General features: G+C 35.8%; 1 protein-coding gene across 1 annotated transcript in view; it reads right to left on the bottom strand.

Annotated features, from left to right (window-relative positions):
• Positions 1–20907, bottom strand: part of LEKR1 (leucine, glutamate and lysine rich 1) — a 199498-nt gene extending 178591 nt beyond the window's left edge. The window contains exon 1 of the mRNA XM_018050376.1: positions 20693–20907. Within this exon, the coding sequence (XP_017905865.1) occupies positions 20693–20907 (215 nt within the window). The remainder of the gene's footprint in view (positions 1–20692) is intronic.

The raw sequence follows: 21115 nt of genomic DNA on the forward strand, positions 1-21115 counted from the left end.
ACATATTAGAAAGAATCAGTTCAGTTCAGTTCAGTCGCTTGGTCATGTCTGACTCTTTGCGACCCCATGGACGGTAGCACACCAGGCTTCCCTGTCCATCACCAACTCCCGGAGCTTATTCAAACTCATGTCCATCGAGTTGGTGATGCCATCCAACCACCTCATCTTCATCATCCATGTTATTATTATTAGATATAATAACATACTGATAATGAAGACATTCTTTCTATTCCCTCATTGTATCATTATGTTCACTGTTATCACAACTCTACTTGCCTATTAATGATAGAACATGGACTGAACAACTCTAAGTTTGTCAAAATAATTACAGAATGATACAAAATAAATACAAATGAATATTCAAACACTTTTCTTAAGATATACCACTAGGAAAAAATTAGAAAGTGATGAATCATTCATGAATAAATGAGTGAATGAGTTAACCTAAATCTTTATCTATAGATTTTTATTCAAATGGCAGGGGGAGAGACAGAAGGATTACCCTGATCCCAGCACCTTACCACAATAACTGTATTCCATTTAAATTTTTTTTTAATTTCTAGTAGAGAAAAATGATTCCAAATTAAACCAACATTAGGATTAAAGTACATATAATTATATGAGTTGTTATTTGAGTAATCTCCCCTGAGTAATAACCAGGGGGTTTCTGTTAATATACCAATAAAGCAGAATATATAATCATTCAAGTTTCTCCTTTTTTTCAAGTAGTTTTCAATAGAGAATTCTGAATTCATAAGTACGATTCTGATGACCACACAAAACATCTAAAAAAAATGCATAATATTTATGAATACTGATTTTAAATATGAAGTCTTATTCCTTAAAAAGAAAACCAATCTACTATTTCACTAATAGATAATTTGAAAAAGACTGTTTTCCATGAAAATAAATGTGATTTCTTTTACCTTTATCTCACGTACAATATTAGTCTAAACACAAAGGATCCTGAAGGAAAAATAAAAGCTTTAAAAAGATGTTTGTTAAGTTCTTCTGCGTAACTGATACATTAAAAATGTATAATTACAAAGTAAAATTTTTTCTTGTTCTCTTTAGTTTTAATAAATTAAAAGCTAATACCACATTTAAATATGTATTTTCCTTCTTCCCAGGCTCCTTGCCATACTCCATCCAGAATTTGGGCAAGGAAAATATCATAAAATCATTTTCCATTTTTCCTCTCTCTGTTTTTCTGCTCCCCACCCTGAACTCAAGCACAGGTATTTCACAAGGCGCCGGCTGGCAGCAGGTAAAATACATCTCTTCTCTTCTGAGAGCAGAAGATGATAAAACCCAGGAGTAATCATATACAGGTGACAAAACTCAGTATAAAAACTCATGTCCATTAACAGAAAAATGGAATATAAATTCTAGGAAATTGTAATGATTCAATATTTTAAGTTATGTTTGAATGATGTGCTTTCCAATGTGTCATTGACATTCATCTGAAACATGCAGAAGCAAAGTGAGAGTATCTTTCATAGCAATCTAAGCATTTATCTGGGTACAAATATTAAAGGATTCAGCATGAGTGAGGTTGCCTGCTGAGACAGAAACTGAAATGCCAGGAGGCATATTAAGAGCCATTGTAAATGATGCAATTCATGGCAGACAGCCATTTAGAAGCCTACATGGATTTATTGTTAACAGAAAACAGAAGTGGCAGCAAGAGATATACTGTTCCATTTCTCCATTCTTGACATGAATATCATTTATAATACAGAACAACACATATGCCTGAGTACCTTCCAGAAAACATTTCTATGTTATGTACAGTGGTAAAATACAAATTAAATACATTACAAAAACCATGGCTTCATGATTAATATCATACATCTCAATCACTCAGCAAATTAGCAAATATCTCCCCCACAATCAGGTGGCACAGTGGTAAAGAATCCACCTGCCAATGCAGGAGACACGAGATATGGGTTCAATCCCTGTGTCAAAAAGATACCCCGGCGTAGGAAATGGCACCCCATCCAGTATTCTTGCCTGGACAGTCCCATGGATGGCAGCCTGCCAGGTTCCTCTGTCACAGTCAGAATGAGTGACTAAGCACACAGGCCCAGGTACCCACCACTAGGTACTAGGTCCTAATGGGTTATTCAGAGGGAGATAAAGACAGTTACTGCCCTCAAGGATTTTGACATATTAAAAGGCAAGACTTAAGGACAACCATCAACAAAAACACAAAATAAGACAGTATCTACTCTACTGTTAAATGATTTGTTTGAAAATTTAAGTGTTATATTATAGGCTTCTGCATAACAAAGGAAACCATAAATAAGACAAATGACAATCTTCAAAATAAAAGAAAATATTTGCAAATGAAGTAACAGACAAAGGATTAATCTCCAAAATATATAAACAGCACATGGATCTCAATTATCAAAAAACAACCCGATTAAAAAAAATAGGCAGAAAAGTTAAATAGACATCTCTCCAAAGAAGACATATAGATGGCCAAGAGGCACATGAAAAGATGCTCATCATCACTCATTATTAGAGAAATGCAAATCAATACTACAATGAAGTATCATCTTATACCAGTCAGGAAGGCCATCATCAAAAAGTCTACAAACAATAAATGCTGGAGAGGGTGTGGAGAAAAGGGAACCCTCCTACACTGTTGGTGGGAATATAAATTGATACAGCCGTTGTAGAGAACAGTATGGAGATTCCTTAAAAAACTAAACAAAGAACTACCATGCTGCTGCTGCTGCTGCTAAGTCGCTTCAGTCGTGTCCGACTCTGTGCGACCCCATAGACGGCAGCTCACCAGGCTCCCCCGTCCCTGGGATTCTCCAGGCAAGAACACTGGAGTGGGTTGCCATTTCCTTCTCCAATGCATGAAAGTGAAAAGTGAAAGGGAAGTTGCTCAGTCATGTCTGACTCAGCGACCCCATGGACTGCAGCCTACCAGGCTCCTCCGTCCATGGGATTTTCCAGGCAAGAGTACTGGAGTGGGGCGCCATTGCCTTCTCTGAAGAACTACCATATGACCCAGCAATTCCACTACTGGGCATGTGAAAGTATTAGCCACTTAGCGGTATCTGACTTTGCAACTCAATGGATTATAATCCACTAAGCTCCTCTGTCCACGGAACTCTCCAGGCAAGAATACTGGAGAGGGTAGCAATTTCCTTCTCCTGAGGATCTTCCCGACCCATGGATTGAACCTGGATCTCATGCACTGCAGGCAGACTTTAGCATCTGAGCCACCAGGGAAGCCCTACTGCTGAGCATATATCCTGAGAAAACATTAACTCAAAGAGATACATGTACCCCAGTGGTCATCACAGCACTGTTTACAAAAGCCAGGTCATGGAAGCAACCCACATGTCCATCGGCAGATGAATGAATAAAGATGTGATACATATATGCAATAGAATATTTTGTCAGTCAGTTCAGTCCAGTCGCTCAGTCGTGTCCGACTCTTTGCGACCCCATGAATCGCAGCACACCAGGCCTCCCTGTCCATCACCATCTCCCGGAGTTCACTCAGATTCACGTCCATTGAATCAGTGATGCCATCCAGCCATCTCATCCTCAGTCGTCCCCTTCTGCTCTTGCCCCTAATCCCTCCCAGCATCAAAGTCTTTTCCAATGAGTCAACTCTTCGCATGAGGTGGCCAAAGTACTGGCGTTTCAGCTTTAGCATCATTCCTTCCAAAGAAATCCCAGGGCTAATCTCCTTCAGAGGAGTCCAAGGGACCTTATTACTCAGCCATAAAAAGGAATGAAATTGAGTCAGTCGTGATGTGAATAAACTAGAGCCTTGTCATAAAGAGTGAAGTAAGTCAGAAAGAGAAAAACCAATATCACTAATGCACATATATAGAATCTATAAATATGGTAGTGATGAACCTATTTTCAGGGCAAGAACAGAGATGCAGATGGAGAGAATGAACAAAGCAGGGGAAGAAGAGGAGGGGCAAACTGAGTGAGTAGCATTTACATACGACATATATACACTACCATGTGTAAAATAGATGGCTAGTGGGAAGCTGCTGTATAACACAGGGAGCTCAGCCTGGGGCTCTGTGACAACCTAGAGGGATGAGAGTAAGGTGAGAGGGAGGCTCAAGAGGGAGGGGATATATGTATACTTATGGCTGATTCACATTGTTGTATGGCAGAAACCAACACAACATTGTAAAACAATTATCCTCCAATTAAAAATAAGTAAAAAAAAGTAGATGGGAATGTGATGATATCTATGGTGGCGAGGAGGGGGACAAATGACTGTACACTATTAACCTTGGTTAACAAACACAGAAAGGGGGAAAAAAAAAGGTGAGAGAAGTGAAACAGAGCCGAATTGCTGCCAGGCACAGAGTAATGTGTGTATCATGCCTGTGAAGTAGCTATTTCTCTGACTACTTTATAAATGAAGAATCAAAAGCACAAAAGGAGGGAATCCTCTGGCACTCCAGTGATTAGGACTCAGCACACTTACTTCTGAGGGCCCAGGTTCAATACCTAGTTGGGGAACAAAGATTCCACAAGCCACACAATGTGGCCAAAAAAAAGCTATATGCTAGAAGTACAAAAAGATTATGAGGCAGGCAAGGTTGGGAGTTAAGCATAGCAGAGCCTCTACTGTTTATACAACATCATACACTGCTTCCCTTCCTTTATTCTTGTCCTACTAGGATTTAGTCCAATAAAAACTATATTTTGTATTATAATGATAACTAATTTTAAGTAAGGGAAATTAAAGGGGAAAAGATAAATAGAAGGGGTACTGAATGTCTTGGACAGAAACTCTACAGAGTTAATTAAAAAGCTTGAGGGGAAAAAAGATCTTTAAGAACACAAAGCAGGAAGAAGTGTACCTTATTTTGGTAACCATGTTGCTATAGTAACAACATGATGATACACAGAAGAGCTTTCAAAGTTACACTGGTAATAAAAGATATACACGAATACATAGGTCTATTAATGTTGTTGAATAAATATCAGTCTCTATAACCTTGCCAGATCTAGTAATGAGAAACCCATGTAAACATTATTTATACCAATAGTAAAAAAGAGCTGTCAAATTCTAGTATATACTATGTGTAATGCGTCCACAGAGAAAAAAGAAGAATGGAAAAAGAGTATGCTCTATCCCTAAGTACTTTAGTCTGGAACACAATCTAGTGCTGGTAGAGGAGAAAAATGAAAAGATTACCTGGTCTTAGGACTACATGGTATAAATAAAACTTGTTCAGGTTTCTCAATGTTTAAGAAATCCATAATACAAATATCAGTATAATATATTGATATCTATACATCTAGACTAAGAGAACAATGATATAGACATTCAGGTTTAAACTACATGCTAATAACACTCTGTGTCTACTGGAGTCATTTTTCAGTGGCCTGAAGAGAACCAATGCTCTTCCAAATGGTACTCAACCTTTTCTTTCCAGTGCTCCCCATGCTCACATGACCAAATACAGCCTCATCAGTAACAGCTTTTGTTTCACTGCAGAGATTCCCACTTGGCCCCAAAAGGTAAATCAGAATCCTAGGAGAGAAATGAAGGTTTGAGAAGGCCCCTAGGTATTTGAAATAATTGTCTAGTGCTGTGATTAGTCGCTCAGTCATGTGCAACTCTTTGTCTAAGAAGTATGCGCAAACAATGAGAGCTATAGTTCTCCATCAGTTCTTTGTTCTATAAAATCTTGATTACTCAAAATCCATTGTCCCAAACATTTTTCACACGTATGCCTCTTATATTATTTCCATAAACAACAGAGACTATGGTACAAGTAGAAAAAGCTGAGCCTAGATATCTTAAAGACAAGACCTTTAAAAAAGAGGGAGCTCTGGATAAGTTTCTTGAGATACTAATTTTTTCCTTCTTCAGGAATTAAAGTAAGCCTGAATGTGTGATTTTCTGGAGGGAAATGTAATGCACAGAGAGGGAGGCCTGCTAGTGTCTTCTTTCTTACAACTTCTGCAGCTGTTCAGTCACTAAGTTGTGGCCGACTCTGCGAGCCCATGGACTGTAGACCACCAGACTCTGTCCATGGGATTTCCCAGGCAAGAGTACTGGAGTAGGTTGCCATGTCCTTCTCCAAGGGATCTTTCTGACTCAGGAATCAAACCTGGGTCTCCTGCGTCTCCTGCTTGGCAGGAGGATTCTTTACCACTGAGCCACCTGGGAAGCCGCTTCCTTACCACAGAACCTATTATTTCAGAAAGCAACAAACCAACTCCCTGAAGTAAGTTCCCCAAACTACCCTGCAGTTGTGGGAAAGCTTCTGACCTCCTATCACAGGCACTTCTCCTGACAGCTTCTCTCTTCATATTTCTGCCTAGAAGTATACTTTTGACAGTGCAAAAGCCATCTTGAGATCACGAGGAGATCAGTATGAGACTGAAGACCTACTCAATGAGAAAGATGTAATGAGAGATGGAAAACGCTAGATCCCTGGTGACATTCTGAGTTGCCTACACCCCTTCTTAACTCAAGAAACAAATAAACCCTTGTTCATGTAAGCCATTTGCTGCAGAAAGTGTTACTATCTGACATAACTGGTCTATGAGGGAGGCAGTTTTGACAGAGGAAGATGATGACTCACAAAACCTGCCACGTTTACCCTATTATCCTCTACTCCAGCCAGGTTCATCTCTTCCTCCAATTGTCTTCATTTATAAACTCAGTGTCTCTACACTCTATTAATTTGATTCCAAACTGTGGGCTCTGAACCCTTGGTACCTACTTATGCCCTTTCCTTGAGCTGACTAGTCTAGACTTGACTTCTACAGCTCACCTGATTTGTGAGAATGGCCAGCTATCAACAGAACTCCTAAGTCTAATTCCTCATAGACAGGCCTATCTTTTTGTTGCTCAAATTTCCATGGATCATCTCAATTTGGCATAAGTGAGAGAAATTGAAATTATTTAGCAAGCATGTAGTGATGCATATATCTAACTACTGACTTTTGTGAGCTAGCTATTAACATTGTGAAATTTTAAGTCATTACTTTAAAAAAAAATGTTCTTAGTTACTCAGAACAATATTTAATTTTACTAAAAAATCAACCCAAGGTCACAACCAAGATGGAGTAGCTCTTCTACTCCCAAGTTCATCTCTTAGCTAAAAAACCCTGATACCATATAACACAAGCACAGCAAAACCATGAAAGGCAGAAAGAAGATGGCAGATGGCCTACTGACTTCACAATTTGAGAAACACCAAGGCAATGAGATTCCTGAGTTTTATTATTATCTCCCATATATCCCAGATGAGTGTTACAGAAATTTCCAACCCAGAACCACCAACAGCAGAGACCACCCCCCCAAAAAAAAAAACGAAAAGCTCCGAAAAAGTCTGATCAACTTAGCTGATCAGGTAAAGTGTGACTAAATAATTGAAAACAATCTTTGTAATATTCACCTTCTCAAGCCAAATATCAACTGTAAAACTGTACCTCCCCAGCTCACAGTTTAAAGACAGACATAACTGAGCAGAGTTGATATTCCATACTGCCACAGCCCTGCCCTATTGATGCAGGTGGTGCACTCCAAGTCTCCTGGCTGGTGTAGTATCAGTGGGGTAAGCTAGGAACTGATCTTTCATTCCCCTCTGTAGAAGCAAGGCATGCTCCAATACCCCCCACCAGGGTAGTGTCAGTGGGGTCAATGGGGAGCTGAGCCTCCACCTCTATCCTGCACCAATGAATCCGAACAAAGTGGTACAAGTTGTTAGTAGTAAATAGCCCATTCTGAGCTTCCCACGTGCTGCAGTGATAAAGAATCTGCCTGCCAACACAAGAGATGCAGGAGATGCAGGTTTAACCCCTGGGTCAGAAAGATCCCCTGGAGTAGGCAATGGCAACCTGCTCCAGTATTCTTGCGTGGAAAATTCCATGGACAGAGGAGCCTGGCGGGCTACAGTTTATGGGGTCATACAGAGTTGACATGATTGAGTGACTGAGCACACAGTCCACTTTTCTTATATTCTTGGTGTCAGTGAGGCCCAGTGGGGAATCAAACCCAATTGGCAGCAAAGAGACCAAAGGAAGCAGTGAAAAACAAGACTAGTGGCACTCTTATTCTGACTCCCTATACATATCCTGTGTCAGAGGGTTTCAATTAGAAGCCTCTAACCCCACCCAGCATCAGTGAGATAGAAGAAGGTGGTGTGAGACAAAGTAGTCACTTTGCTTCCCATCCTCTGGTGCCAGTGGGATGTGTAGGGAGCTGAGCCTCTACTTTCAGATGGCATCAGTAAGGCAGAATCAGGGCCGGCTGGCACCTAACTTCTCCCATCCTTTGGTATCAATGGGGCACAGAAAGAAGTCAAACTTCTGCCCCTATTCTGCTACAAAAAAGTGAGAGACAGCTCTTTGGTTCTCCCCTTCTGGTGACAGTGAGTTAAGTGGGGAACTGATCTTATATTCCCATGCAGAGACACAAGAACCTGCAAGTTGGTGACTCACTTTTGCCAGAAAGGTGTGAGTGGGGCTAAGGGTGATATGTTAACTTCAACTTCACCAGTCTGATACAAGGCAGGGGGAACCTTACTTTTGAAAAGTAGTATTTGTGGTCATAGCAGGAAGCTGAACAAACACACCCATTTGGCTTTCATGCTTTACCACAACAAGGGGAATGTGTGTTTTATATATATATATATATATATATAGAGAGAGAGAGAGAGAGAGAGAAAATAGGATCCAGAATCTCATAGTGTAACTTCCAAAATAATCAGGACTCAATAGAAAATCACTCATCATGCCAGAACCAAGAAAATCATAACATTAATTAGTAAAGATAATCAACAAACCCAGCATTGAGATGAATCAGATGCTGGAATTATTTGATAAGGATTATAAAGCAGCCATCATAAAAATTCTTTTAAAAGCAATTAAAAATTCTCTTGAAACAAAAGAAAAAATAGAAAATCTCAGCAAAGAAATGTAAGTTAAAAAAACTAAGTAGAAATGATAGAACTGAAAGATAAATAAGTGAAAGAAAAAAAACAAACCTCATAAGACAGGCTCAACAGCAGAGTATAATGACAGAAAACAAAATCAGAGGATGTTAGGACAAATCAACACCCAATCTAGACAAGAATGAAAATAGAAAAAATAATTAACAGAGTCTCAGAGACCTGTGTGACAAAACAACAACAAAAAGCTAAAATTCATTTGATTAAAGTCAGAGAAGGAGAGAAGAAAGAGGAAGTATGATTAAATAATATTCAATAATGGCTGAAAACTTCTAAGGGCAAGAGATATAAACCTACAGATTCAACAAGCTGTAGGAAAGAGTCTTTTCTATACAAATAGAATAAACCCAAAGAAATCCATGTTAAGACCATCATAATTAAACCATAGACTATGACCAATTATGTATATATACTGCAATGGCTAGAGCAACCTCTAAGAAACCTATACAAAGCAATATATTTAAAACACTGTAAGTAAGTCAAGATATAATCCTAAAAAATATTCAGCAAACCAATCTGAAAGTAAAAAGAGAAACAGAAGTAAGAGAACCAGAAGAAATAAACTGGACACAAATAAAATGGCATACATAAACCCTAACATATAAAAAATTACCTAAATATAAATGTAAATCTAAATACACCAATTAAAAGAGATAGGCAGAGTGGATTAAAAAAGAAACATTCTTCAAAAATATGTTGTCCATAAGACTGACTTTAAATTCAATGACATAAGTAGGTTGAGAGTAAAATAATGGAAAAAGTATATCATGTAATAAACAGTTTTTAAAAGCAGCAGTTGCTATACCAATATCAGATAAAGTAGATTTCAGAGCAAATACAATTACTAGAGACAAAGAATACTACATAATGATACAACAATCAATCCAGGAAAACAAAAATTTTAGATATGTTCATACCAAACAAAAGAGCTACAAAATAACATGAAGCAAAAATGATAAAACTCAAAGAGAAATAGACAAACCCACAATCAGATTTGGGAACTTCCAATATTCCATTATGAGCAACTGATAGACTTATTAGACAGAAAATCAGCAAGGAAATTAAAGAACTCAAAACCATCAATCACCAGGTTTTAATTGCCACTTTTAGAAAACTCCACCCAACAACAGCATGATACACATTTTCTCCCAAGTACCCACGGAACAGTCATCAAGGCAGATGCATATCTCTGGCAATAAAACAATTTTAACAAAATTTTTAAAGTTGAAATCATACAGAGTATGTTCTCTGACCATAGTGGAATCAAAAGAAATCATTAACAGAAATCTGACAAGAAAGTCTATAAACTCTTGGAAACTAAATAGCATACTTCTAAATAATCCATATGGCAAAGAAAAACTCTCAAAGGATAATTTTAAGAATTATACAAAAACACACAGAACTGAATGAAAATGAAAATACAACATATCAGAGTATGTGCAGCACAACTGACGTAGTGAAGAGAGTAAATCTGTTAAGTGATACTTCCTAACATCTAAAGAAAAACCTGATTGAGCTTCTGTCAGAGGGAGGGGAAAAGCAAATATTTTAAATATGCCAGAGCTTTCTATTATGTTTAACACGGCCTTCCCTCAGGAGAAACTATTTTAGCAGACCTTAACCTGCTGGGATATTATCTGAGCCTAACTGACCTGACAAAGGGAAAAACCCAGCTCTAGCTCATCCTAGAAATACTGTGTCACCTAAGGGCAGGGTGGGGGATGCAAGATCTGGCAACTGAGAAATATCTGTAAAGTTCACAGTCCACAGGCAAAGGCTCACTACAAGACTGAGACATAATCATAGGACTGCAGAATACTTCTCTTCCCTTGACATTACCACAACATTACTAAAGGTATATACTGCAATTCCTTTTACACCTTTATGTCTTGTCCACCTATCAACAAAAACTTATAGTGTACACTAAAAGGCAAAAAAGGAGTCTGAAGAGACTGAACAAGCATCAAAAGTAGAGTGAGATATGGCAGAAGTGTTAGAATTATTAGATCAGAAATTTTTTTTAATTACGATTAATGTGAACGGGGATGTAATACAAAAAGGAGACAACATGTAAAGAACAGATGGATAATATAAGCAGAGACATTGAACTTTGAAGAAAGAATCAAGAAGAAATTAGAGATTAAAAAAAAAATAGTGTTTAACAGAAATGAAGAAAGTCTTTAACTGGCTCATTAGAATAGACATTACTGAGGAAAGAATCTCTGTGCCGGAGGATATGACAATAGAATTGAAAAGCTTCTAAAACTAAAAAGCAAAAAAAAAAAAAAAAATTAAAAACATAATAGAATATCCAAGAACTCTGGGACAACTATAAAAGATATAACATTTGCCTAATAGGAATACCAGAAGTAGAAGATATAGAGAAAGGAAAAGAAGAAATATTTGAAACAATGATTGATAATTTCCTCTAAATTATAATATTGTCAAACACTAACCACAGATCCAGGAACTTCAGAGAATACCAAGCAGGATAAATGCTAACTAAGGCTTAGCATGGGCTTTCCTGGTGCCTCAGTGGTAAAGAATCCACCTGCAATGCAAGGAATCACAGAAGACGCAGGTTCGAGTCCTGGGTCAGGAAGGTTTCCTGGAGGAGGGTATGGAAACCCAGTCCAGTATTCTTGCCTGCCATGGACAGAGGAGCACGGCAAGATATAGTCCATAGGGTCACAAGGAGTTGGACATGACTGGAGTGTCTGAGCACACACGCACATATATATTTATACATACATACATATATGTATGCTTATTTATAAGTAAAATAAATGGCAGCCATGATACAAGGGATGGGAGGGGGAAATTAGGAATATTTAGCTATTATAAGGCACTTGCACTACTGGTGAAGCAGTGAAGTGTTACTTAAAAGCTGACTTGGATTAGTTATAAAAATATATCGCAAACTCTGTGTGTAAGTTACTAGTCGTGTCCAACTCTCTGGGACCCCATGGACTGCAGCCTGCCAGGCTCTTCCATTCATGAAATTTTCCAGTCAAGAATACTGGAGTGGGTTGCCATTTCCTTCTCCAGGGGATCTTCCTGACCCAGGATTGAACCTGGGTCTCCCACATTGCAGACAGACTCTTCACCATCTGAGCCACCAGGGAAGCCTCTAAAGCAACACCTTAAAAAGTGAGAAAAAGAAGTATAACTGATATTCTGAAAAAGATAAAATGGAACTATATTAAATGCTTGATTAAATCCACAAAAGACAGAAAAAAAAATGTGAAAGACAAAAAAATAAGAACAGAAAAAGGGCAGCAAATAGAAAACAATAACCAAAAAATGATAGGTATTAATCCAACTATGTCAGTCATTACTTTGATTATCAATGATTTAAATACACCAATTTAAAGACAGTCAGAGTAGATCAACTATCACATTGTCTTCAAGAAACACATTTTAAATATAAAGACACACACAGACTAAAAAGAAAGGGGTGTAAAAAGATACATCATGCTAACACTAAACAAAAGAAATTTCAGACAGAGAAGACTTCAAAACAAGGAACATTATCAGGAATAAAGAGGGGTATTATATAATGATAAAGGGGTCAGTGTTCTAGGAAGAGATAACAATCCTTAACGAGAGCTTAACAACAGAGCATGAAAATATTGGGTTGACACAAAAAGTTCCTTTGGATTTTTCCATAAGATGTTATGGAAAAACCCAAACAAACTTTTTGGCCAACCCAATATGTAAGGCAAAAGCTATAGAGCTACAAGGAAGAACAGATTAATTACTATTAGAGTTGGAGACTTTAACACCTTTTTACCAAAAATGGACAGATCCAGGAGGCAGAAAATCTGTAAGTTGAACTCAATAGTATCATCAATCAACTGATGTAAACTGACATGCATGGATGATTTCACCCAACAACAGCAGTACAATGCATTCTTCTCAAGCTCACATTCACCAAGATAGACACATTCTGGACCATAAAATACATCTTAACAAATTTAAAGGAATAAAAAACCATACAACGTTTGCACTCAGACACCTAACAATGAGATAAAGTTAGAAATTAAACTGAAAGAGCTAGGAAATCCCAAAATACTTAGAGATTAACCAACACTCTTCTGATTAACAGATATATCAAAGAAGAAATCACAATGAAATTTTAAAATACTTTGAATTAAATGAAAGTGAAAATACAACTTTCTGAAATTTGTGGGATGTAGCAAAAGCAGTGGTTACAGGGAAATTTATGGCACTGAAAACATTTATTTGAAAAGAAAGATCTAAAATCAGCAATTTAAACTTCCACTTTAGGAAACTAGAAAAGGAGGAGCAAATTAAATCCAAAGTAAGCAGAAGAAAAGAAATAATAATAATTTATATCACTCCAAAAAAAATTATACCAGAAGTCAATAAAATTGAAGTAGGAAATCAACAGAGAAAAAAATCAATAAAACCAAAAGCCGCTTCCTTGAAAATATCAGTAAGATTTATAATCTTCAGATAAGGTGAACAAAGGAAAAGGGAGAAGATTACAAATCGCTAATATCAGAAGTTAAAGAGAAATCATCAATAGAGATCCCTCAAAAAACTAAAAATATATGATCCAGCAATTCCACTCCTGGGTATAGAACCAAAGGAAACAAAAACATTAATTCAAAAAGATACATACACTCCAATATTCAAAGCAGCATTATTTACAATAGACAAAATATGAAAGCTACCTAAGTGTCCATCAAGAGATATATGGATAAAGAAGAGGTGTTATAGTTATACAATAGAATACTACTCAGCCATTAAAAAAAAAAGAATGAAAAATTTCCATTTGTAACCATGTGGATGGACTTGGAGGGCATTATGCTAAATGAAATAAGTCAGACCAAGAAAACACAAATAACATATCACTTATGTGTAGAAACTAAAACATAAAAAAAGCTAATGAATATAACAAGGGAAACAGAATCACAGAGAACAAACTAGTGGTTACCAGCAGGGAGAGAAAAGGAGACAATACAAAGGTGGGGGATTCAGAGATATAAACTAATATGTATAAAATAAACTAAAAGGATATACTGTACAACATGGAATACAGCCAATATTTTATAATTACTATAAGTGGAGTTGTAACCTCTAAAAAGTATAAATCACTATGCTGTACAACTGTAACATATATTATACATCAACTATACCTCAACAGAAAAAGAAAAAAGTACAAAAAATTTTAAAAAGAAATACTATGAATAACTCTATGCCCAAAAATTTGATCACCAAGATAAAATATTTCAATTCCTTGAAGAAATGATAAAACTCATACAAGAACAGACAATTTGAACATAGCTTAACCATAAAAAAAATTTCAAAAAACTTTCATCAATAATTAATAAACTTCCAAAACAGATAGCACTAGGCCCAGATGGAGTCACTGGTAAATTCTACCAAATATTTAAGGAAAAAATTATATCCATTCTGTCTTCCAAAAGATTGAGACTATTTCCCAACTCATTCAATGAGGCCAGCATTACCCTAATACTAAATCATACAAAGGAATTACAAGAAAACTACAGATCAATATCTCTCATGAACATGGAAGTAAAGTCCTCAACAAAATATTAAAATACGTAAAAATTAATTATATACCACAACCAAATGGGATTTATTCCAGGTATCAAAGCTGGTTCAATAGTCAAAAACCAATTAGTCTATCACATTAACAGGCTAAAGAAAAATCACACAAGCATTTTCAACAGGTACAGAAAAAACATTTGACAAAATCCAACATCCATTCAAGATAAAACTCTCAGCAAACTAAGATAAAGAAAAATTTCCTCACTTTTATAAAAAAAAAAAAATTTAGAGAATTCCCTGAAGTTTCAGTGGTTAGGACTGTGCTTCCACTGTAGGGGGCACAGGGTTGATCCTTGGTGAGGGAACTAAGACCCCAAATGCTGCGCAACACACACACACAAAAAAATAATTACAAAAAATCTACAGTTCAAGTCATATTTAATAGTGGAAAACTTGAAGGCTTCCTCCTGAGAGCAAGAACAAGATATTTACTCCTCTAACTACTGCTATTTAACATTGTATATGAAGTCCCAACTTGTTCAGGAAGACAAGAAAATATGGGTATACAGATTAGGAAAGAAGAAATTAAACTTTGTTCACAGACAACATGATCACCTATACAAACAAACTGGAAAAATCAACAAACTCCTGGAACTAACAAGCACTTTCAGAAAGGCTCCAAGATAGAAAATTAATTACATAAAAGTCAGTAACTTTCCTATATACCAAGAACACATGAAGTTAAAAATCATTACCATTTACATTAGTGCCTTCCAAAAATATAGGTATGAAGTGCAAACTGATGAAATATATATAAGAACTATATGAGAAAAACTATAAAACTCATATGAACAAAAACAAAGAAGAACTAAATGAAAGAGATATTCCATGTCTGTGGATTATTAAGATTCAACATTGTCAAGACATCAATTCTTCTCAACTTGATCTACAGATTTAATTCAATTCCAAGCAAAATCCCAATAAGTTATTTTGTGGATATGGACAAATTCTGAAATTTACATAGAGAGGAAAAAACTCAATATTGAAGGAAAAGAGCATAGTTGAAAGACTGACAAAATCTGCCTTTAAGACTTGGTATAAAGCTACACAATATTAAAGATGGTGTAGTTTTGGTGGAAGAATAGACAAATAGATTAATGGAACAGAACAGAATCCAGAAATGGAACCAAATAAATATATGGTGAACTGATCTTTGACAAAGGAGCAAAGGCAATGTAATGGAGCAAAGATTGTCTTTTTAAACTGGAACCAACTAGACAACATCCTTATGCCCCCTCCTCCATCCTCAAAAAAAGGATTCTAGACACAGGTCATACACACTACACAAATATCAACTCAAATGAATCACAGACCTAATATAACATACAAACTGCAAAACTCCTATAAGATAACATAGAAGAAAACCTAGATGACCTTGAGTACAGCAGTGACTTTTTAAATATAACACCAAAGGCAAGATTCATGAAATAAACAATAAGCAGGACTTCATTAAATTTTAAAACTTCTGGTCTACAAAAGAGAATATCAAGAGAAGTGGAAGATGAGCCACATAATGGGAGAAAATATTTGCAAAAGACATCTGATAAAGAACTATTATCTAAAATATACAAAGAACTATTAACACTCAACAATAAGAAAACAAGCAATCTGATTTAAAATAGGCAAAAGACCTGAATGAACACCTCAGAAAAGGAGACATACAGATAGCAGGCATAATAAAATATAGTCAATCTCATACATCTTCAAGGAAATGTAAATTAAAACACAAGATACTATTACATACCTATTAGAATGGTGAAAATCCAAAACCCCAACGACACCAAAAGTTGGTGAGAATTTGGTAACAGGAACTCTCACTCATTGCTGCTGGGAATGCAGAATGAGAGAGCCACTCTGGAAGACAATTTGGTAGCTTCTCACAAAATTATACATACTTTTACTATATGATTTAGTAATCACACTCTTTGGTATTTACCCAAAGGAGCTGAAAATACATGTCCACACAAAAACCTACACATAGATATTTCCAGCAGCTTTATTCATAACTGCCAAAATTTGGAAGCAACCTAGGTGTCCTTCAGTTTGGTGAATGGATAAACTGTGTTTCATCCAGAGAATGGAATATTATTCAGTCCTAAAAAAAGAAACAAGCTGTAAAGCCATGAAAAGACATGGAGTAAATTTAAAATGTATATTACTAACTAAAAGATGCTAATTTTTAGAAAGTTACACACTATATTACTCTAACCATATGACATTCTCTTTCTTCTTCAGTCACGTCTGACTCTTTGCAACCCCATGGATTCTAGTCCATGGGATTCTCCAGGCAACACTGCTGCAGTGGGCTGTCATGCTCTCCTCCAGAGGATCTTTCCAACCCAGGGATCAAACTTGTATCTCCTGCATTGGCAGGTGGGTTCTTTACCGCTACTGTCACCTAGGAAGCCCATTTTGTTTTGGAGTACAGCCAATTAACAATGTAATAGTTTCAGGTGAACAGCAAAGGGACTCAGCTTCACATATACTTGTATCCATTCTCCCCCAAACACCCCTCCCATACAGCTGCCACATACCATTATGCTGCCACATAACTATATGCCATATAGTAGGTCTTTTTTGGTTATCCATTTTAAAAGTAGCAGTGTGTCGATGTCAATCATCCCAAACTTCCTAACTATTCCTTCCCCACCTCCTTCTGCCCAGCAAAAAGTTCATTCTCTAAGTCTCTGAGTCTGTTTCTATTTTGTAAGTAAGTTCATTGGCATCATTTCTTTTTAGATTCCATATATGAGAGATGTCATATAGTATTTCTCCTTCTCGGACTTATTTCACTTAGTATTACACTCTCCAGGTTCTTCCATGTTGTTGTAAATGGCATTCTCTCATTCTTTTTAAAGGTTGAGTAATATTCTATTATATGTGTGTACCATATCTTCGTTATCCATTCTTCTGTCAATGGACATTTTCAACATTATGACATACTGAAAAAGGCAAAACTGTGGAGACAGCAATGGAACAGTGATTGTCCATCCTTAGAGGGGAGGGAGGGACAAACAGGCAGAACACAGGATCTCTAGGGCAGCATTATCTATTCTGTATGATACTACAATGGTAGATACATGGTATTTAACATTTGTCAAAACCCATGGAATGTACAACATCAAAGGGGCTCTGTGACAATCTAGAAGGGTGGGATGGGGAGGGAGATGGGAGGGAGTTCTGGGAGGGAGGGGACATGGGTGTACCTATGACTGATTCTTGCTGATGTATGATAGAAAACCACAAAATTCTGTAAAGCAATTACACTTCAATTAAAAAAAAAATGAATAAAGTGGCAAAAAAAAAGCTAACCCTAATGTAAAACCATGTATTTGGGGTAATAATGATGTACCAAGACAAGCTCATTAACCATAACAAATGTTTCTCTGTGATATGGGGTGTATATAATGAGAGAAGTTATAGGTGTGTTGTTGTTTAGTTGCTAAGTCATTTCCAACTCTTTTGTGACCCTATGAACTGTAGTCCACCAGGTTCCTCTGTCCACGGAATTCTCCGTGGACGAATACTGGAGTGGGTAGCCATTTCCTTTTCTAGAAGATCTTTCCAACCCAGGGATTAAACCTGCATCTCCTGCATTGCAGGTGGATCCTTTACTGCTAAGCCACCAGGGAAGTGCTTATAGGTGTATAGGAACAAAAAATAAATAAATTTTTTAAATAAAAAGAATAATAAAAAACATGAAATCACAAATCTAACTAATAAACAGATTAAAAGACTTACCAAAACAACAATACCATAAAGGTTTTAAATATATGTTGTTTTTCAACTTGCTTGAATCTAGGTTAGCAAAAGACAGAACAAGTTTCTGTGGTTTGCAACCAAAAGGACTTGACACAGAACCCTTTCCAGAATTCAGCGTAAGATATTTTTAAAAACTTTATACCAAAAAAATACAATAAACAGTAAGATAAACTCCAGTACTTTGGCCACCTCATGTGAAGAGTTGACTCATTGGAAAAGACTTTGATGCTGGGAGGGATTGGGGGAAGGAGGAGAAGGGGACGACAGAGGATGAGATGGCTGGATGGCATCACAGAATCGATGGACGTGAGTTTGAGTGAACTCCGGGAGTTGGTAATGGACAGGGAGGCCTGGCGTGCTGCGATTCATAGGGTCACAAAGAGTCGGACACGACTGAGCGACTGAACTGAACTGAACTGAAACAACCATGAGAAAATATTAGCAATGTGTAAATAAAGTATAAGTCCATATTATATTAAAAACTCCTATACATAAACAGAAACGTAGAAATAGTACCACAGAAATTCGGGCAATATATATGAACAAGTAATTCATAAAAGAAGAAATATACATATCTAATAAACATGAAAAAAAATTCAACCTCACTAGCAATAAAGAAACACAAATTAAATAATCATGAAGCAACCTTTTTTTTCACCAAGAAAAAGAGTGAAAATTTGAGAAAACTTAAGAAGATTCCAATACTAACAAGATCTAAGAAAATGGCCACTTTATAAACTATTGGCCAAATATAAATTAACCCTGTCTTCTCAAAGGACAATTTGGTATAATGTCCATCAAAATCTTAAATTGGCATTTACTTTCTTTTCAGCAATTTCACTTCCAGGAATTTATCCTATGGAAAAACATATGTACACAAGAATATAAATATAAATACTATGTGTAGTCATAAATACTGGAAATAATCTAAACGTTGAAAAGAGAAATGGTTCAGTAAATTATGGCATATTCTTAGTAAGGAAGACATTGTAGCAGTTAAGAATAAGATAGATCTACATGTATAACATGGAACAATTTCCAGAATATAAAATTAAGTGGTAAAAGTCACACATACTTTTAATATATTACTTATATTAAACACTAGTCTATTGAAAAGTTTTAAAACTACATAGCTTAAATATAATACATTACAAATGTTTAAAATATTTATCTTTAATAAAGCTTAGGAACAATGAAGGATCTAGAAACATACACCAAACCATTAAAAGTATTGATTTTTATTTCTGGTGAAAGAAAGTAATCAGAAGAATAAAAAAGGACTTTCTTGAATTTTCTTCTATATATTTCTTTTATTTTGTATGTTTATGTATTATTCATATAATTACTAAAGAAAGTAAACTATTACACTAAACAAAAGAATCTGACAAGCAAAAACCCTCTGTATTTAAAATTTTAAACTAAATACTTTATTTTTTTTTATTTTTCCACTCAAATATGATTAAATACTTTTTCAGACCTGAAATTCAAGGAAACAAAACTTTCCTAGCCAAAGACTAAGAACTGATATTTAATATAATTATTTAAATTTGTAATAAAATTTAAGACAAGTACTTAATCCTAAGAGATATAAGAAAACTTCTACTTTACAAGGACACAATGTTCATTAGTTCATTGTTTATTACATCAACTGTCGATATTTTAAAGTGGAAAAATATTTATTCAAAGGAAAAGTCATGAAACAACAGCAAAAATCCTTTTGTATTACATAAGCCCAATGAGGTGTCTTTAGGCAGAATAAATTGCTGATTGGACTTGACCAGCATTAGGAACTCAATCTCTGATTTTACTCCAGCTTTATTGATTTAGAATCAGGTGCCAGTTTTAATGTTTCGGCAACCTTTGCATAACATGAAAACCTTATTCTATAAATCTAAATGGTCAAGGACATCTTAAAAAAATACTAGATATAAAAACTATCAAAATTCACCTGACTTTTTAGAGATAAAACTTTCTAATGATAAAATTAAGATATAAATCTGGAGAAAAGTAAAAGTCAACCCATCTCAACTTATAGTTACTGAATTAATTGGTTTCCAGTTATTCAGATGGATAGAGGAGGCTGGTAGGCTATAGTACAAGGGTCACAAGAGTTAGTTGTGACTTAGCGACTAAACCACCACCACCAATGATTCAGATAGAAACACAGCCTCAAAGGAATGTTCAGATTGTATCTAGAAATTATACTTAGTAATCAGTAATAATTACTGAACAAATTCAAATGTACCAAGGAATAAATTATACTTGATATAGATAAATTCTAGAAAAACAAAAGTCAAATCTATTTTCTATACTTTTTTTCCAAACTAAATAAATGAGAGAAAAGAATAACATACTCTAACCTTTCTGTTTTGGATTCATTGTCAATTTTGCACTGTTCAAAATCTTGGCTAAGAGACTGTAGTTTTTCTTGAAGTCTCTTTTCACGTTCTATACTTCCTTGATAAAATTTCATCTCTTTTTCCATTGCTTTTACTTTTTCTTCCATAGCCTTAAACTCATGTAGAATTAGATAGCTGACTCCACAGTACTTACAAACTTTTTCTTCAGGAGACATCTATAAAATAGAACATACATTTACTGAAATGATATTTTTTTATTTCTAAAAAATAAAGTTCAACTGAAGATGTTATTACAATCATCTTGGCCAAACGAAGTAAATGTATATTGTGCTCTGCCATGGAATAATAATTACAACACTTCATAAAATTTTTAAAAATGGCATGATATTGACTCTGACAAAATCTTGGAATTAGAATAGGATC

Source organism: Capra hircus, chromosome 1 (genome assembly GCF_001704415.2).
Source record: "Capra hircus breed San Clemente chromosome 1, ASM170441v1, whole genome shotgun sequence".
Lineage (NCBI taxonomy): Eukaryota > Metazoa > Chordata > Mammalia > Artiodactyla > Bovidae > Capra > Capra hircus.